The following is a 19,826-nucleotide window of genomic DNA, read 5'->3' on the forward strand; positions in this document are numbered from 1 at the left end:
TCCTAGTTCTTCCCGCAAATGTGTCATGGCACTATTTTATTACTGTTAACTTCCTCCTCAAAATCCTGCTCAAAACTACTGTAAAAGAGACACAAGATCAAATATACCATTTTAGGGGCGCCTGGGTGGCTCAGTGGGTTAAAGCCTCTGCCTTCAGCTCAGGTCATGATCCCAGGGTCCTGGGATCGAGCCCCGCATCGGGCTCTCGGCTCAGCAGGGAGCCTGCTTCCTCCTCTCTCTCTGCCGGACTCTGCCTAGTTGTGATTTCTCTCTGTCAAATAAATAAAATATTTAAAAAATATATACCATTTTAAACATCTTTAAGTGTTATTTCAGTGATATTAAGTATATCTACATGGTGGGGCAGCCATCCCTTCCTTCCAACTCCAGAACTTTGATCTTTCTAATCTACAACTTTGTGCCCATTGAAGAGTGACTCTGCATTCTCCCCACCCCCACCCACCCTGCAACCTGTGGATTCTGTTTTCTGGTCTTTGTGAATTTGACCACTCTAGGAACCTCAGTCAGGGGAACACTACAGCATCTGTCCTTTGGTGCCAATGTCAGATTTTTTTAAGATTGTATTTAGTGATTCTGGTCTTTAGAAGTTTCCTTGAAGAGCTGGTAAGAGCCAACAAAAGGCCTTTGTTTCAGTCTTATTCTCTCGCATGTAGTGAACTCCTACCTGGGAGCCTGGAACTGGTTTACCCCAGGTGTAGACAGAGTCAGGGTCGATATGTGTGCGAGGGACTGGGGAATATGAGAGGGGTGCTGATGGAGATTCCTGGCTTGGACCTCCACTCACCAAAAGTTACTGATTTTTGTCATGGAGGGAAAATGGGGTGAAAATTGGAAGTGGATGGTGACCAGGTCTCCCCTTGCTCCTTCCCAAATGCCTTCCATCCGTATTAGGGGCAGGGAATCAGGACACGTGGGGCGCCTGGGTGGCTCAGTGGGTTAAGCCTCTGCCTTCGTGGTCCTGGGGTCCTGGGATCAAGCCCCGCGTCAGGCTCTCTGCTCAGTGGGGAGCCTGCTTCCTCCTCTCTCTGCCTCTCTGCCTACTTGTGATCTCTGCCTGTCAAATAAAAAAAAATCTTTAAAAAAAAGAAAAAAGAAAGGACACGTGTAGGGAGACCCCACTTTGGTCTTCGCTGGCACCTCTGGTCTGCAGGCCCTGGGGTCTGCCTCATCCCTTTGATTCAACTCTCTGTTCCTTTTGGTTTATCCTTTCAAGCTGCTGTTTTATTGCCTCTTTCTTCTCTACCTGGAGCTTAGCCCATTCCCACCTTGGCTTGGATCAGAGGCCCTTTGCCTGGACTCCTGCCTGCCAAATCAGGCTGGTGCTCACCTCTGTAAGGACCACATTGTTCTTTTCTCGCCTGACTGCAGGATGCACAACATGCAGAACTGGGCCCCTCTGGTTCCCATTCTTTCAGGCCCGTTGGCGTGTTTCAGATAGAAGCCTGAGGGTATTGGTCATGTACTCCAGGACTGCTAGAGCCCTTGTTCTGGCTAATGAGGAAGGTTCCACAGCTACCTTGAGGTGTAGTGGCCATTCACTGAATGCTTGCCATGGGGGCGGTGTAGATGGTTACCTGTGCATTTGTGCATGTGTTTGCTTGAAATAGTCTCCCCCTTTCACTACCTCAAAGCTCCCAGTACCCTAGGGTCCAGCTAGGGACCTATCTCCTCTGTGAAGACACTTATCTAGGGAGCCTTCTTCTGTTCAACACCACCTTCTGCAATTCTCTTACACTTGGAGCTCAATCACATAACTTAGCACATTCATTCTATAAGGTTATAACATTATTGTCTCCAATCTCATGCCCTTTAGCTTTGCTTTCCAAAAGGAACTGAAAACTTTTGGAGGAGCCTTATTCTCAGTCAATCATAATGGCCTTCTGGTGTACAGTATGTTTCTAGCCTTTAAAACATCTGTTGATAAATTTTAGGACGTTATCCAAGGTTATTCATGAGGAAATGAGGAAGAGAGAACCTTGAGGTTAAGTGTTGCTTTTAGATCGGGCAAAGTTTATTATTATTATTATTTTTATTTATTTGACACAGAGAGAGAGAGAGAGATCACAAGTAGGCAGAGAGGCAGGCAGAGAGAGAGGAGGAAGCAGGCTCCCTGCTTAGCAGAGAGCCTGATGCAGGGCTTGATCCCAGGACCCTGGGATCACGACCTAAGCCGAAGGCAGAGGCTTTAACCCACTGAGCCACACAGGCGAGATCGGGCAAAGTTTTTGAGGCAGAGGTCATTCTTCTTCGATGTCCAGGCTACACATGTGTTATGATTTTAATCACAAAATAGACTTTACAGTTTTAGTAAATAAATGGTTTCATCTCCATCTCTTCAGCTTGCTGTATAGACTCTCCCCAGGCTGGTGTTCTTCAGGTGCCCTTCTCTGAAGAGTTGAGCTCTTGGGTTTTTGTTTTTTTTTTTTAAGATTTTATTTATTTATTTGACAGACAGAGATCACAAGTAGGCAGAGAGGTAGGCAGAGAGAGAGGGGGAAGCAGGCTCCCAGGACCCTGAGCTCATGACCCTAACTGAAGGCAGAGGCTTACCCCACTGAGCTACCCAGGTGCCCCCGGCTCTTGGGGTTTTATGTGGCTGTAATGTGATGACTGCATAGTCTGTGGATGTTGTCAGCCCTCTTCTTGGGTTTGCGAGTTTCCTTTTTTCATTTTACACAATTCTGTTATTTACATTAGACTAGCCAAGTTATCAAAAAATCCCCTAAATTCACGTAAAAAAAATTTTTTTTTGACAGAGAGAGATCACAAATAGAGAGAGGAAGGAGCAGGCTCCCTCCCTAGCAGAGAGCCTGATGTGGGACTTGATCCCAGGACCCTGAGATCATGACCTGAGCTGAAGGCAGCGGCTTAACCCACTGAGCCACCCAGGCAGCCCAATTCATGTAATTTTTAAGAACCTTCAGGATAAGCTAGAGTAATTTGGTTATTCAATAGAATAACATGAAGACATTCAGGATACCCACGTCAGCAGGAAGCCTTCTGAAGTATCAATAGGTCTGCACTACACCAGGAAGCCTTCTCAATGCTCTGTCCCTGTTACCTTTCCATGTGTGCAACCAGTTGTAGAACAGGTGAAAGGGCCTGTCTTACTACTTTTTAATAGGAGCTTTCTCTTGGTAGAGAGTGATGGATAATTAAAACTGGCAGGACCTTTAGAAAAAATTTGGCCTAGTTGTCCTAATTCTTTTTTTTTTTTTTTTTAAGATTTTATTTATTTATTTGACAGACAGAGATCACAAGTAGGCAGAGAGGCAGGCAGAGAGAGAGGAGGAAGCAGGCTCCCTGCCTAGCAGGGATCATGACTTGAGCCAAAGGCAGAGGCTTTAACCCACTGAGCTACCCAGGCTTCCCTAGTTGTCCTAATTCTTACCTCATTAGTATCTTTTGTTACTTCTTCCATTGGCCCCACGACTTCTCCCAAAAGACACTGCATTCATTTTTAGCTGTTGAAGATTTCTCAGAACAGGTGTTCTCTCTATTAGAATCTAACTTATGTCAAGCCCTAGCCACACAGCTTATGTCAAGCCATGTGATGCATATAATAGGGACAGTCCAGAAGACTCTTCAAGTGATGGAAAGGGAAGGATGTTGAGGGAGGGTTTTCTTCTTGTTTTCAATGGAGATATAATTAACATTATAACAGTGTATACACTGTATACATTCAGGGTATACAATATGTTGATTTGATGCATTAAATGTTTCAGTATGATTACAGCTGAACCTTTAGCCAACACCTCTACCAAGTCACATAATGATTTTTTTTTGGTGGTGAGAGTATTTAAGCACTAGTCCCTTAGCAATTTTAAAGTATATGGAATAGTATTGTTGAAGTTGACTGGGGAGGATTTTCATATTGTCTGTACTTAAATTTCCTTTTCCTTGAATTCGTTTTACTTACAAAAGTAATAAAGCTGTGGTCAAAAGAAAAGTGTACACTTTTCCTTAGAAACTTGAAAACCCACTCTTCAGGTTCTCTCTTTGAGAACCAGGGAAAATCACATCATTCTGAGGAATTCAGTTTCGCCAGAAACTCTGACCTCCCTTTTTAATTTTATTTTTGAAATGTTTAGTCACTGCTTTGATTTTTTTTTTTTCCTGGTTAAGTCTTTGTTTCACCATAACCTCATGACAAAATGTTACAGCTTCTAATTTTTCCCCCATGTTGCTTTGATTTTGTAAACATCTCTCCAAGGGAAAACCTAGAGAAGGGGACAAGATGCGTTGATTTCTGTCTACTGCCTGACCAAGAAAGTGCTGTGTGCCATTTTGCTTGTGTCAGTCTCGTTGGAGACAAGCTGGAACCCACCCCAGGACCACTTCATCAGGGAGGAAGTGAGCTCCTAACTGCTGCTCCACTGCCTTGTCTGTCTCACACGAATCTGCTTTCTAATTTCCCCCTGTATACCAACCCGTGCCAGGAGTCCTCAGAGAGGTAGTATGGGGAGGCCTTCATTCCTGGGATGTCTGTATTGCCTCCGTTCACCCACGGGAAAGTTGATCTAAGTCTGAAATCAACCAAGACAGTGATTCTTCATTTTCACCTCATTCTTTGCCCTCCTTCTCAGGATGACATTTTAGCTGTTCAAGGAATTTAAAACAAAGCTGAACATTTCTTGGCAAACACAATTATTTCCTGGCCTAAATCACCCAGTGATTTAATTGGTATGTCATTGTGGATGTGTATGCTTTAATGGGAATTCCAGGTGGTATCATTGGGAAATTAGGAGAGTCTTCTAGATTTATTGCTTATAGTTTAAGGGCAGGCTGCTGGCTTCCATCCAAGAAGCAGGGAGATGTAAAAGTTGCAAAGACCATTAGTGTCTAAGTATATTCTTCCGATTGCCTGCTATTTTGAAGTTGGCTTGGCAAAAGGTAAAAGTCAGAACCAGTAGTGAAATACTTCACTCGTTTGAGACTTGTAAAGTTCATCAAAATAAACTTGTGGGGGGCTTGGCATCACAGAAGTGCTCATGTCCTTTCTCTGTCTACCAACCTCTTTTTGAAGATATGTCTGGAGTAGAAGTGAAAGCCAAAGATTATTCTTCATTGAAAAAAAAAAAATGGAGTTTTAGATTATCCTCCATTGCAGCTCTTGGGCAAATATTTAAAAACATATCCAAAACCTAACCCAATTTTGTGTGTTGACCACAAACACCATAGACCTTCACGGTAACTGATTAGGAGCGGGGGAAATCATCTGTTCTCTCCATTTTCTGGATACTGTGAGTATGGTAAAAAAAAAAAAAAAAAAAAAGAAATAGCCACATTGTTTATTTTTTAACTTGATTTGGTGAAACCGACTTGACTGCAGACATGACTGTTGTCACCTATGGCCTGAAAGGTGCTCTGTGTGTCCCACTTAATGGGCTTCTGCCCATAACCGCAGAAATAGTTAGTTGTCTTTTACGTTGCTACTTTGTAAAGTTCATGAGTCCCAACATCCTGAGCAAAGTGGACAATTACAGATTTACGAAGGATTAATACTGCCTATGAAAGATGAGGTTTGAGGCATCAATCCAGAGTTCTATTTAAAATTGAGGTCTTGGGACGCCTGGGTGGCTCAGTGGGTTAAAGCCTCTGTCTTCGGCTCAGGTCATGATCCCAGGGTCCTGGGATCGAGTGCCGCATCGGGCTCTCTGCTCAGCAGGGAGCCTGCTTCCTCCTTTCTCTCTGACTTCCTCTCTGCCTACTTGTGATCTCTGTCAGTCAAATAAATAAATAAAAATCTTTAGGGGCGCCTGGGTGGCTCAGTGGGTTAAGCTGCTGCCTTCGGCTCAGGTCATGATCTCAGGGTCCTGGGATTGAGCCCCATGTCGGGCTCTCTGCTCGGCAGGGAGCCTGCTTCCTTCTCTCTCTCTCTGCCTGCCTCGCTGCCTGCTTGTGATCTCTCTCTGTCAAATAAATAAATACAATCTTTAAAAATAAATAAATAAATAAAAATCTTAAAAAAAAAAAAAATTGAGGTCTTGCTCCCAACCACCTCCCTCTGCCATTTGAATTTTGCTTTTAATCACCAAAGTTTCCCTTGGATCACTGAAACACTCAGGGTATCCTACAGACCTGGAATTAAGCTGTTGAGCTATGGATAAGGCAGACTGTTGGGGGCCCTGAGAGGATTGCATGGGTCCAGAAGCTTCCTGAAATCCTGTGTGCACGATTGTGCATACATATGTGGGCTACAGCTCTCACCAAATACTCAGACCTCTCCATCCCCACCTATGAAGCTGTGACCCTTTGTCGAGATGGATGGTGGAGTAAATGATAGGGTTTTAGTGATGTTGGTTCTGGTGATGGTAGTATTGCTGAGAGAGGGCTGGTGACGGTGATGTTGTACCTGTTTCCCCGGTTTCAGATGTGATCAGTGTGTGAAAGTCTGGGAATATCGCTCAGAGCTTCAAAATATCCTTGCATCTTGAGACCATCTTGAGCATCAGCCCATGAGCATGCGTGAAGGGGACCTGTGGGCTGACAGGGATGTCAGACTGGGGGTGTTGCCCAGCCTGGGACTCCTGCCTGAGTACCTCCATCTTTGTTCGTTTCTGTTGACCTAGTTCATGCCAGACGAGTGACACAGACCTGGTAAGCGGCAAGCACCCTGTAAATGAGAATGGCATGTTTATAGGAGATCGGCTCTAGGAAATCACATTTGTCCCCTTTTCAGCAGAAAGTTAGCTCTGCTTGCTTCTCCAGAGGCTTGGTACTGCTCTCAAGTAATTCGGATTCCCACCAGTCTGCCAGAACCAAGGCTGTTGAGATTTAAGTGTTTGGTGGATGGGAGGAGTGGCTGAGGTGGGGAAGGGATGGGGGGAGAAATGGGGGGGCGGGGGTGGGGGGGAGGAGAGGCTTGTTCACATGCTTGTTAACATTTGAGGGTCTTTGACAAAGGAAGTCTAATGCCCTGCCCCGGTCAGCCGGGGATTGCCCCCCGGGAGGCCCCGTTGTGCACAGGAAGTCAGACACTAATGCTGTTAGCGAGGGGACAAAGGCGCCCAGCCCGGGAAGGGCCTAATTGCTGTGTCCTGCTCCCAGGCCACCGGCCTCAAGCTGGAGGGGGCTGGGCAGGATGCGCTAAGTGTTAACACCTGGGCTGAGCTGCTGACTTCCTGGTGCTTTTTTTTTTTTTTTTTTTTCCTTCTGTGTGGCTGCGTGCACACGCACGTGCACACACACACACACACACACATTCACAAAGCCCGGCTGCATCTCAGGAAGACATTTTGGGATATGTAGTATCGAAGAGACTAGATGGAAATAGTTCAGGCTGGAGGTCCTACTGAACCAGGGCAGGGCTGAAAACCAGTTTCCCATGAGCCCCTTTGATCTGCCCACGGAGCTTGGTGACTTGGCTTCACTTTCACCTCTGTGCTGGCCGATTCCCTCCTTTCCCCCTGGAAGATCAGGGGAAGGCCAGACCTTGCAGAGAGGCAGATACATATTGGAAGAGGCACTACTGCTTCTGCATGAGACATTCTGGTTACAACTGCTGGGAGAATGCTTGGGCAGAAAGAGAGATGAGGGTCTTGACCATTGTTTTGAGCCACCTGGGGTCTTGAAGAGGTAGGATGGTGGGAGGATGAGGAGTGGTTGGGGACACTTGCCCCCACCCAAGCGGGGTTGTGGCATTTATGTATCTATATGAATCCACACCTGGAGGGGTCGGATTGAGGAGCTGCATCCCAGGGAAATGGGGATACCCAGATGTACCTCTTCATTTCCAAGTGGGGTCTCTAGATTCTTTGGCTTTGGACCTGGGACCTGTGAAGCCCTCGGTTTCCTCAGGGAGTTCTGGGAATGCCCCCAAATTATGTAAGAATGTTTCTGGGGGTGGGGTGGATATTGGGTAAGGAATGTTTCTCACAAGATTCTCTTATGGGTTCTAGAAACCTTTTTCCCTTAACGGCAATTAAAAGTGAAGACCCCCTGCCTTGGCCAGTAGCCCTGCTGGGATGGGGTTAGTGGCTCACTTGCTGCTATGGCAAGCGACTGAGCTCCATGCTGGAGCCTGGGGTCCCTCCCATAGGCCAGCGATGGGTGGCAGCTGTGTGCACAGGTTGACTCACTTGGATTTTTGCAGCCAGAGAAGGAAAGAGTTTAAAAGGGACGCTTGAAACCTGTCTCCTTCCTAGAGGAAGGGGGGGAAAGCCACAAATAACTTTTGAAAAGGGGTCTAATGTTGACTTGCTGCTTCCCACTGTTATTTTAAGGAGGTATTTCTCTCTGAGACCACCATGTGGACAGAAATAATAGGCTGACAGAAGTGGTCGCCTTGCTTTCGAGTGTAGGCTGTGATATTTCGATTAGCACTAAAACCTAAAAGGGCAGCCTTCCATAATTTCCAAATATGCGAAATCTACCTTGAAGGAAGCACATGTGTGGGGCACACTGGGGACCTGCCTGGCTGGAGGAGGCTGGGTCCCCATGGCAACGTCACAATCTCCCGTTTCTGCAGGCATTTGTGCTGTAAAAGCAGAATTCCAGATGTGATGCAGTATTTGGAGACTCCATCCCAGGGCCTCAGAACAGTATTTGAAGCGGTACAATTCAGTGCACGCTCTCTGTGTGGTCCTAAGGCTTTTTATTAGTAGTTTGTTTTGATCCGAACATTTCCTCTGAGCTTAGGCATAACAATCATGTGTACAGTGTTAAGTTTTCCCCTATTGTTTAATCACTGTTTTGCCCTTGCAGAAAGATACTTTCTTGAGCTTCTGGAGTGAAGTTTAACAGCTAAGTGGGTGCAAGCTGGTAGCCCATTTTCTGGGTGGGTGTTTGGGTGGTTGGTTGCTTGCTTCCTCTTCGTGCGCAGTATTTACAGAAACCCGGCTAATCTGTGTCTGCGAAGTAGTCTCTGTGTGATTTTGAAACTGCAGATGGGTTGACGGTTATCTTAAAAATGCCAGCTCTTTACCATGCGGTTCTCATTTGAGTGGATGGGAGTGGTGTGTGCAGCCGAGGGAAAAGGTCTGGCTCGCTAGCCAGAGGCATGTTTTATAGCTTGCTTTTAACATTTTGAGAATTGGAAAAATGGAACAACCCTGTCTGTTTGTCAGTATCAGCCATGGGAGAACACACAGCCCAGATCGTTAACAGACTTAATTGGAAAAAGTACTTGGGCTTTTTGCTTTGTGAAAACTAAGAAGACAGCAGAGTTTTGTTTTGTTTTGTTTTTAAACACAGAAGAGTCAGTGGGGTGTGTGTGTGTGTGTGTGTGTGTTGATATCTCTGGGCTTTCATTGCATATGTCTATTCCAGAGGCAAAGCAAGAAGAAAATTAAAGTCTGGAGCAGGGAAAGACATTTAAAAATACATTAAATTCTATTTAGGCCAGGTTAGTTAAGTTGCTTTTACCGTGTATAAATATATCAGATCTATACATTGTATACCTTAAACTCGCACAATGTTACATGTCAATTCTATCTCAATTAAAAAAAAAAAAAGAAAATTTGCTATCTGAGAAACACTCCTATAAATGCCCTAACACATCTTTATCTTTAGTGAATGGATTTCCTTGGGCATGAGGGTGGGGGCAGGGAAGGAGGGGTAAGAAGCCGCTTAGAAGGAAACTAGAGCTCTCAGTTTGATAAGCAGAACACATGGTAACTTGGCATCGGTTGGCTCCATGTTAGAACTCAGAAACAATTGTCCCTTCAGCTTTCCTTTGGGGAGCGTGAAATTAGGAACATGTGTGTGCTGATTAGCAACATGTCAGAGATGAATCATGATTACGGCTTTGGTCTGGTACACAGGCAATGCTTTGGAGTAGTGATTTCCTACCTCCTCGAGCAAATCTCTCTAATTAGCTTAAGATCTCAGGGTCTTTTTGGGCCGACGCAGTAATTGCTGGTGGGAAGACACCGGTACTCCCCCAGAGTTATGTGTTCCCCACCAGGCATCCGAGAGCTCACCTCCCCAAATCAGACAGCTGGCACCCTTCGTTTCTGAAGTTGGTTGCATGGAGTTGGAAAGTGAGAGAGAACAGCTCCTGGGAATGTGGAGAAGAATATCTTGAATAGATCCAGACCCAAGCTGGCTTTGTGATTTATTTGCCTTGTGTTTTGGGTTTGCCGGCATTCTCCTCAGCTTACATCACCTGGGGCTTCTCTGCTTTTTGCTGACTTCTCCCACCCCCCCTTCCCCCAACTCTTTTTTTTTTTTTTAAGTTAATGGTTTGAACTGAAGTGGGATCTGACTTCATTTATGAGGCCGTCTGAACCGAACCTGTGCAGAATAAATTGACCCCACGTTCTGCCTCTTGCCTTCACTATGTCTGCTGGTCAGAGACAAAAATGTCAGTCCTGTTGTGCATTTTAAGCCTCACAGAGCCATCTGCTATCTTTCATATCTCATGGACTCACTGGAAACCCAAGGTGGAGGAAATGTTAGGGGAAATAGAAAGTTATAAGTTGGCCTTAGTATTTTAAGTAGTTGTGCCTTTAAAACCCCATTATCTCAGTTCTTTCTGATGGATGTTCTTGTTTAATTTTCACCCAAACTCAGTTCACTAAAATGTTACCAGCATTCTAAGAAGTCCTTCCTTAACTGATCTGAAAGCAGTCTTGCTTAGGCCTTACTATTTGGCCTGCCTTCCCCTGGAAAGGGGGATACTGTAATTAGCACAGTCCTTTTCAAAATGCATTTACCTGCGCCCACCCAAACGGCAGCTCAGCTCTCTTGGAGCTGGATTGGAAATGTTGCTCTGGGAAGTTGGTGTCCTTAATGGGCTTAGAACCCCCAAGAGCCCCTCAGGAAATGGGCCCTCAGATGGCCCCTCGTGGCTGCTTTGTGTTTGTGTCCTGCCTGTGGCTTTGTGTCCAGGCCTTTGCTTTTTTGCCATATGGGTGGAGCATGGTAAGGGTTTTGAATTTTATTCCTTTAGAGCACTTATGGGTTATTGTCCCCTCCCCCTTTCCTGAGTAAAAGATGTTTTCTCCATTATGTTCCCATTTGCTGCTTCCGTCTCTGCTCACCATAGTGTTCAGAGCAGAGCCCCAGGCACCTGGGGCTTGCTTCTCCCAGCTAGCATTGGAACAAATTAACTGCTGCCCTAAGTGCAGCAAATAGGGGTGGTTAATTAACTAAGAATGTGACACCCTGAGGCCACAGCATTGGTGTTTATAGATTTTAAGTAACATGCGACAAACAAGTATTCTTAATTGTAAGCTCATTAAATATCAAAATGGGTATAGTAGCCAAAAGCTTTGACTTGTTTACTGAAAAACAGCTTCCAAAGCCATTGACCAGCTTTGTAATTTGCTTACCCTTGTTCCCTTAGTGTGAGTCCTGATTCCAAGCCATAAATCTCCCTGTCACATGAAGCTAGGTCCTCTTGGGTTCTCACTGTGCATTACCTGGCTTTGTCATGGATTCGTTTTTGGGGGAAAAACCTAATATTGATCCAAGGCTGACTATGGGCCAGGCCCAGGACTGTGGCGAAAGTTGTGGGGAGGATGAGTCTGTAAGGGGGCTGCCCTGGTCGTTTTGCCTTCAGTCTCTCCCCATCTGATCCAACCTGAACACTCACCAGAGATGGGGTCACTGGGTTGCCCAGTTCCCACCAAGACCGTTGTGGTCTGGTGATTAGTGCTTTTGTCACCTTGCCCTGACCTGTCCATCCATCCGCCAGACCCCCTGGGTCTGGATGATAAGACCCATCATGTCTGGAGATGCCCCTTCCTGTGAGCATTTCCCTTTCTACTTCACCTACCCCCACGCTGCACAGCTCTCTCCTTGCTTATGAGGGCAGGAATCTTCCCAGTGCTTTATAGAGCTCAGGAAAATGAGGCTCAGGAAAATTAAGGAACTTGTCTAAGGTCACCCAGCTTGAGAGGGGGAGATTTGAACCCGTATCTCTACAGCTCCAAGGCCCATTGTGTTAACCACTCTTCTACTCCTGATATGTCCGAGGCTAGCCCACAGAAGTGTATATGGCAGAATCGGAAACAGCCCTACTGGGTCTGTGTCCCATGTCTGCCTGCAGTCAAGGTGGGGTAGACTTGCAGTGAGAAGCGATCAGTCTACCCTGGGGGTAGGAAGGATAAAATGACAGCACATGAGGGGTTGTGACATTCAGATCCATTTCAACCATACTGCCACCAAAAGTATGAGCTTTCAATTGCTGCTGTAACAAATTATCACAATTTAGTGACTTAAAACAACACACATGCATTGTCTTACAGTTGTTGAAGTCAGAATTTCAAAATGAGTCTTCCTTGGGGTTAAAAGCAAGATGTTGGCAGGGCTGGCTCCTGGAGGCTCTGGGAGAGCTCTGGGAGAGAACCAATGTTCCGCCTTTTCCAGCATCTACAGACTGCCTACATTTCTTGGCTTATCAGTCCCTTCTGTCTCCATCTTCAAATTCAGTAGTGTAGCATCTGGAAATCAATGTTGGTCTCTCTGCCTTCTATTTCTGTGGTCATTTTTCCTCCTCTGACCTTCTGAATCCCACTTAGAAGGATCCATGTGATTACATTGGGCTTATCAGGATAATCCAGAATAATTTCCCCATCTCAGGATCCTTAAACTTAATCACGTCTATGTAGTCCTTTTTTGCTGTCTGTGTAACGTAACACAGGTTCTAGGGATTATGATGTAGACATTTTATTTTTTATTTTTTGTGGGAGGTATTAGTCTGTCTACCACACAGTAGAAAGAAAAACTCTGTGGGCTAGCCTGGGCACACCGTTTCTGATGGGGTTTCTGAGGGCCCAGGAGCAGTAGGTGCGTTACTTGAGTGTGAACTGGGCGAAGCCTGGTAGAGCACCTGTCTGTTGCAGTGCCAGGAAACCATGCAATGGACGACTTACAAGAGTGAAAGGTCTTGCAGCGTACACGGAGCGGGTCCTTGCCATGGAACTGAGAGCGCTGCGCTCTGTGGCCTTGGAGCTCAAGGACCCGGCGTCGTGACAGGGACTTTTAGTCTCTGATTATTTGTGGAATTAGAAGTTCTGTTTTTCATGTGCTCTGGCAGAAGTGCCATGCTGGTCAAGTTGTGGGATGGATTATCATACCTCCATCAAGTGAGTATGCAGGCAGATTTCTGTGTCAGAGACCCAGTATGATGGAGCTCTCTACCAAGGTGGAAAGCCTATGGCAGGAACAGGACCTGGCTGATGGGAAGGGCATTCTGGAATATTGGAAGTGCTCCAAAACATGGACTGAGCAGTAATGCAGTGCCTGGAGGAGTCTGGCAGGTAGGAAGGGAAGTGGCTGAGAAGAGAGGCAGAAGCCACATCAGGAAAGTTCTACAAGAGACAGGGAGCTTGGAACAGAGGAATAAATGGCAGATTTGCACATTAGATCACCTTGGTGGCCATAGCCCCTTAAGATCAGGACCCAGGTCTGGTTCAGGGCCAAGTGCCCAGTCCAGCAGGGCCTGGGGGCAGGTGGAGTGCTCTGTGGGTAGTGAATAGATGTTGCATGCAAGCCTCACTGTCCTTTGAGGCCAGCTCACTGGCCCCCCCTTCTGAACAGCTCTGCAGGCAGCACAGACCTTCTTTGGAGGGATTTAGGTTCTTATCTGCACAATATAGCACATCTCATGGTGTTGGGCTTCTTTCCACACTACATGGCTCATTGCAAGTGCCCGGTAAATACCTGTTAAAAACATTCTGCTATAGGGGTGCCTGGCTGGCTCAGTCTGAAGAGCCCGTGACTCTTGACCTTGGGGTCATGTGTTCGAGCCCCACATTAGGTGTAGAGATTACTTAAAAATAAAAATCTTTAAAAGAAAAAATATGATGCCTTAGAAATATGGGGAGAAGAAGAACAAAGTGAAAGCTGACAGTCCTACAACTAAGGTGACTGGTCTCACTGGCTGGTCGTAAGAGTCCTACGTGCTACTAAATGAAATCATTTCCTTTTTGAAAAGCCCTTCCTCTACAGGGTTTCATGTGGGCCTCCTCAAACCCCTTTCCCAGGGGAAAGTCGTGCGAATTATCTTTTTAGGAAGATAGTTAAGGAGGCTGGGACCATGTGGAGTGAAGTGGTTTGCCCATAGTAATACCAACAGGAGGGTGGAAGGATTAAGGTACGTATCTTGGCCCCTTGCATTTTTGTTGCCCTCCCATGAAGCTCCCTTTCCCTCCCTTCTAGTCCAGTTATCCTTACTTCTTACAAGATTCTGGGGTGTGCTGTCCTCCTCCCTCGACTCATCCTTTGTGCGGTGCTGCCTGTGGTGTTTCAGACGCTGTGTGCTTTCTTTTGGCTGGCTCTTCACCCGAGCTACGTATGCCTTGTGTGTCACACTGAGAGTTCTGGGAGGGTCAGGGTGTGATTTGAAATTCATCTATGTACTTGGCGTGTGATCCACATACCCCATTAGTCTTCTTTGAAGGAATGAGTCACTTTGCTCTTGAGGACAGGGACAGTGGCTGTTTTGTTCTCCACTGTGCCTAGCGCAATGTTTGGCTCATAATAGATGGTGAGTGATTTTATATCCTGGGGCTTCGTAAGCGAGGAGAAGGCTGTGGTTTGGGTGTCTTGGGCATTTCCTAGGGGTTGTGGGGGGGATGGTATTGTCTTCTGCTTGGTTGTGCTACTCCGGTCTTGGCCATCTGGAAGTTGGGCATCCTCTAGTGGCACCCTAGAGGCCTTGTCCCTAAGGAATTGTGGAGGCATTTAGGATTTTCATAAGAAAACCACCCTTTCCAAAGTGTTTCAGCTCAGGGGAGGAACTCCAGAATCTTGTGTACGTGGGAAAGGGAGGATGGAAACAGGAAAGCTGGAGAAGGAAGGTGCGTCAGGAAGAAGGGGAGCCCCAGTGGATCATGGGCTAGTGTTGTGCGTTGTTGTAGATTTCACGTTAGCGCTTATTTCTTACTTGAATTAGAATCTCGGTGTGTGCACGTTCGCGCATGCGTGTCTCCCATTCTGCGCAGCTGTGCCTTCCTGGAGCTCCATGTTTATCTGAGCTCAGGGATAGAGTTTCAGTGGGCATGGCTGGCTTCAGGATAAGCAGCGTGAACATGCCTCCAGCATATGGATGTGATGGGATTGTGGCCCAAGACCCTGGGCTCCATCAGACGGGTTCTGCACATTGTGTCTCAGTGTGACAATTGCCCATTAAATACCAGGCTGCCGGCATATGGTTTTCCCCAGCATCCCCTCTGTTGAGTGGAAACTTTAGCTGTGTGGTTAGAATATTTTCCCATCATTGAGCATTTCAGAATTAACTGTTTTTGTCGAATTCTGCAATTAACACTGAATGGCACATTTGCTGATTATTACAGAAACAGTTAAACCAGCCAGAGTCGGCAGGTCTGTAGCTGCTTTTTCCCATGATGGATAAGTGGTGGGTTAGGAAAAGGTGGGGCAATGGGAGGATTCCGGTGCTCCCTCTGTGGATGTTGTAATTAAAGTGGGGAGTCTGGCAGAGCTGTTATCCCTGCTATTAAGAGTGCAGATGGCTAACGGCCACATCACCAAGAGTTAGAGTTAGCCCTTTTAAAGTCTTTTTTCTTTTTCTTTTATGACCCACCCTCTATATTCCAAGCATAGGTATGGATGCAGTGAAGAATTTTCTCATTAAAAGTAATGGCTTATTCCCACACTCATTCCCGGTCTTGGAATGAGAAACCTGTTTCCTTAGACTTGAGGAATTGCCTATCTGTCGTGGCTTAATAGAGGTTTTGGACGAGAGTGTCTGGTTGGCGAATTTTATAACCAGTCACTGCTCAAAGTGGATCCAACTGGAAGGGCTCCAGCTGGCAGCTCATGGTCTCTCTCCCAATTTTACTGTTAATGAATTATTATTTAACCCCCAAACACAGAACAGCGTGCTCCTATTGTCTTAGGGGAAGTGAGTGCTCTTGATGCTCTTGGCCTGGAAGTTAAGAATCTTCTTGGGCTGGAGGGAGGTTGGTAGCCAGTGGGGGAGAAGGGGCCCGGGGTGGATGGGAGGAGTGGTAGACATTGCTCAGTGACTGGTGTGACCCTGGGTCTTTGCAATCTTGTGTACATTTTGACTCTATGGGGATGTGTGCTGGAAAAGCAAATTGGCTTCTCTCCTCATCATGTTCTCTTGTTTTCCCACAGGGAGTGGGGCCGGCCAGCAGAAACAGCGGGCTGCACAACATCACCTTCCGATATGACAGTAAGTAACTGGCTTCACCACTGGAGAATGGAAGCGTTTCAGTGATCTGAAGCTTACAGAGCTGTGCTTCATCAAGGACCCTGCGGCTCCTGGGGTGGAGGAAGTTTAACCTGCGCAGGTTAATCGATAGAGCTAAGGGGGCTAGTCTCAATGATGCCGCTCAAGTATTTGGGAGCTTAAATAGGTCAAGTGTCTGCCATTTTGGGAGAAACTATGTATGGAGACCTACCCTGATGTCTCCAAGACATAACCATGTCCTTAAGAACAAAAGCAGATGCCTGGAGGGGCCCAGCAGGGGACAAGAGGATGATACTGCTCAAGTGGGGGGATGCTAGGGAATAGTAGGGACTGTGGCAAACTGGACAGCCCAGGTCTGGTCCGAAGGGAGCACTGGCTTCTCCATTCCAGCTCTTTGGGGCCTTGCCTCTGAGTGTAGCCAGCTGTGATTTTCAAGAAGAAAGAGAAATTGGCATTTTTTTGTTTGTTTGAACATTTTTTAATATTGGTATCTATTTAAACATGTTCAGAAGCCCAGAGTGGGCCAAGTGAACATGTGTCCCAGACTGGCCCACGGGTCTCCAGTTGGCCATCTCTGCAGGCCTGGCTTCCACCTCCAGTGCCCTACCTGTCACTGGTGAGCCATGGCAGGCCACTGGACTTATCTAAGCCTTAGTTCTCACGTGCTGTAAAATAAAGATTAGTTTTCTTCCTGAGCATCGTGTTGAGGCTTTAATGAGGTAATGCTTTTAACAGCTCAACTTAGTTGGCCTGTGATGTGCACTCAGTAATTGATACCTGCCAATATTAGAAGTCATTCCAACCGGAATGGGAATACAGCATCTTTTTGGCCTTTTCTCTCAAGAAGTGTGGCTTTATCTGGTTGAATCATTTCCTCAGGGCAGGGTGGGGTGCTTTTTTTTCTGATTAAGCATATAGAATTCCCCCTCAGCAGTGCTTTCATGCTAAGAAGGTAATTATATAGAATTGTGAGCATTTTAGCCTTATGAGCCATAATTTATACGTAAAAATGTTAACAAGAGGAAGCTTGACTCCTGTTCAGTAACTCCTGACATTCGATTCATCTCTGGCAGAGGATTAGGAATCCGTGTAAGTGATGGGTGTGGGTCACAGGGAGGCCTCTGAAATGATCACTGCGAAAGCAAGATTTTTGAGGTCGTGTATACAATCTAACAATTTTGAGATACAAATATGTGTGTCAAATTTATGCCCACAGTTGCTTACTTGAGTACTTCAAGTTAACCAATGAGGACTTACATTTGAAACAGATTTCACATCAGTGGTGTGTGCATGCTCTCTGGGTAAATGTTACAATGCTAATGAAAGATTTGCAAGTCCATGATACTTAATTCAGCTAAGTAAAGACATGTGTTAGAGATCTCTCTTTGAGCTACAGAGTTAATTTCTAATATATGCTCTTCGTCCTGGCTGATCTTGTATTACATTCAAGAGTTCAGAATTTTCTGGTCAGCTGCAAACAAGTATTTGCAGCTCTAATTTAATATGGGGTTTTGTGAAAGAGGATCTGTACCTGTAAAACTCAAAAGTATCTTATTATTTTCTTCATGAGACTAAATATTTGGCCCATGTGCGTGATGCCTGTCTCTTCGTCATTATTTTCTTTCTTATTCTTCAGCATTTAATTAGAATTTAATTCGCAACTCAGATTGACTCCCAAGACATCTGAAGCTCGGTTGCATTTTGGCAGAATATCATTTGGGCATAATTTTTTGGTAACCAGAATCCAAAATGTAAGAGTTCCTAATAATTGGATCCAGGTTTGTGTAAAAAATTTATTCATTGTTTTCCACTGAAAAGATATTTCTTTCTCTCTTCCGCGAGGAAGTTTCTGTTACTGCTCCGTTGACTGGTTACCAGTTCTGTTTGAAATAGCTAAGAACAGATTACCAAGTTTTTCACCAAAAGCATGAAACTACAAAATCTTATTTTTCTACTCCTTTGCCATTCAATGTGACAAAGAAAGAGAATGTCTTACCCTTAAGTCAAGAGCAAATTTCATAGGTCTCCATGTCTCCTTTCATGTTGCTTTTCTCGTTTCTCCTTCAGGCTCTGAGGGGGTAATGGCCTAAGTAGGTTGTAATACATTTTCTCCATTCTTAGACTTCATATTTGCATAATTATATTTACAGAAACCCGGTGAGTGCTAATTTTGGCATTAAGAATGAACAAAGGAAGAAAAAAACTGATTTGCTCTTATTCGTGCCTCTTTTTCTAAAAGCTATTTAAGTCAGAGGTTTCAGTAAGTGGAAATGTTTGAATTGGGGGCACCTGGGTGGCTCAGTTTGTTAAGAGTCTGACTTCGACTCAGGTCGTGATCTCAGGGTCCTGGGATTGAGTTTCAGGTCAGCCTCCCTGCTTGGTGGGGAATGTGTTAGTCCTTCTCTCCCTCTGCTCTGCCCCTCCCCTGTTCATGTTCTCTCTCTCTCAAATAAATAAATAAAATCTTACCAAAAAAAGTTAGAATTTGACAAGTATGATGGGATCTTGTCTTTTTTTTTTTTTTTTTAAATGTTGGGAATCTAGTTTAAGCCAGGATTTTTTGCAGACTGACTACCTCAGATTCAGAACTTACTATAGTAATCACCTCTGTGTTGAGGCTAGAATGGCAAGAGCCATGCATGAGTCATCCGAGGCTGCTTTCTGTCCTGACCCAGGGCTGGTCAGCAGTGGAATCCAAAGCCACCCAGCTGGTCTCTTAGCTGCAAAATGTTTCTTCATTTGTACAATGTGGGTGTTAAACCAGTTGTTTAAAAAAACATTTTTTTTCTCTCCTAAAATTCTCTTCTGCAACCAGAGGACACATGTTAAATGCTTTGGGAGTCCATTTTCATTAGAAGTAGAATTTGGTTTTATTAATTATTAACATCTCTTCAGAAGAAGTAATACTGAAGTGTAGAGGTGGCTGCTTTTTAAGCAGATGGAGTTTATGGAACAGGTCCACCTAGAGCAGGTAGGCAAGATGGCGGGCCCCAGGCAGTGTGGGAGCTGGGAGTTGCCAGAGTGGGAGGGGGTGCATTGTAGTGCATGTGTGGTGAACTGCAGTAAGAAACTTAAAAAGGAGGAATATTATGTGCACATTGGAAGGCTTAGAAGGGTATTTTTTAGAAGCTGGTAGTAGTTACCTCTGTATGGTGGGAGGGCGTGACTGACTTCTACATTTTTCTTACGTTCTTCTATTATTTTCAAATACCCAGGGAACGTTTTTTAGTCATAAAAGTGGGAAATGCGGGGGCGCCTGGGTGGCTCAGTCAGTTGAGCATCTGCCTTCAGCTCAGGTCATGAGGGCTCTCTGTTCAGCAGGGAGTCTGCTTCTCCCTCTCCTTTTGCCTCCCCCCTCCGCCCCTCATACTCTCTCACACACTCTCTCTCAAATAAACAAATAAAATCTTTTTTAAAAATGGGAAGTGTAGGGGCACCTGAGTGGCTCAGTAGGTTAAGCTCTTGCCTTCGACTCAGGTCATGGTCTCAGGGTCCTGGGATCGAGCCCTGCATGGAGTTCTCTGCTCAGCAGGGAGCCTGCTTCCCCATCTCTCTCTCTACCTGCCTCTCTGCCCACTTGTGATTTCTCTGTCAAATAAATAAATAAAATCTTAAAAAAAGGGGAAGTGTATGGTGTGGTGTACAGCAGGGCAGAGGGAGTGGAGCAGATTCACTGAGC

General features: G+C 45.6%; 1 protein-coding gene across 2 annotated transcripts in view; it reads left to right on the top strand.

Moving 5' to 3' along the window:
- Positions 1-19,826, top strand: part of IL17RD (interleukin 17 receptor D) — a 74,604-nt gene that overhangs the window by 28,045 nt on the left and 26,733 nt on the right. For both annotated transcript variants that reach the window (XR_006385121.1, XM_044253325.1), the window contains exon 2: positions 16,072-16,129. Coding sequence is in view for 1 of the 2 variants with exons in the window: in XM_044253325.1 (XP_044109260.1) it covers positions 16,072-16,129 (58 nt within the window). In the remaining variant the exon portion in view is untranslated. The remainder of the gene's footprint in view (positions 1-16,071; positions 16,130-19,826) is intronic.

Source organism: Neovison vison, chromosome 6 (genome assembly GCF_020171115.1).
Source record: "Neovison vison isolate M4711 chromosome 6, ASM_NN_V1, whole genome shotgun sequence".
Lineage (NCBI taxonomy): Eukaryota > Metazoa > Chordata > Mammalia > Carnivora > Mustelidae > Neogale > Neogale vison.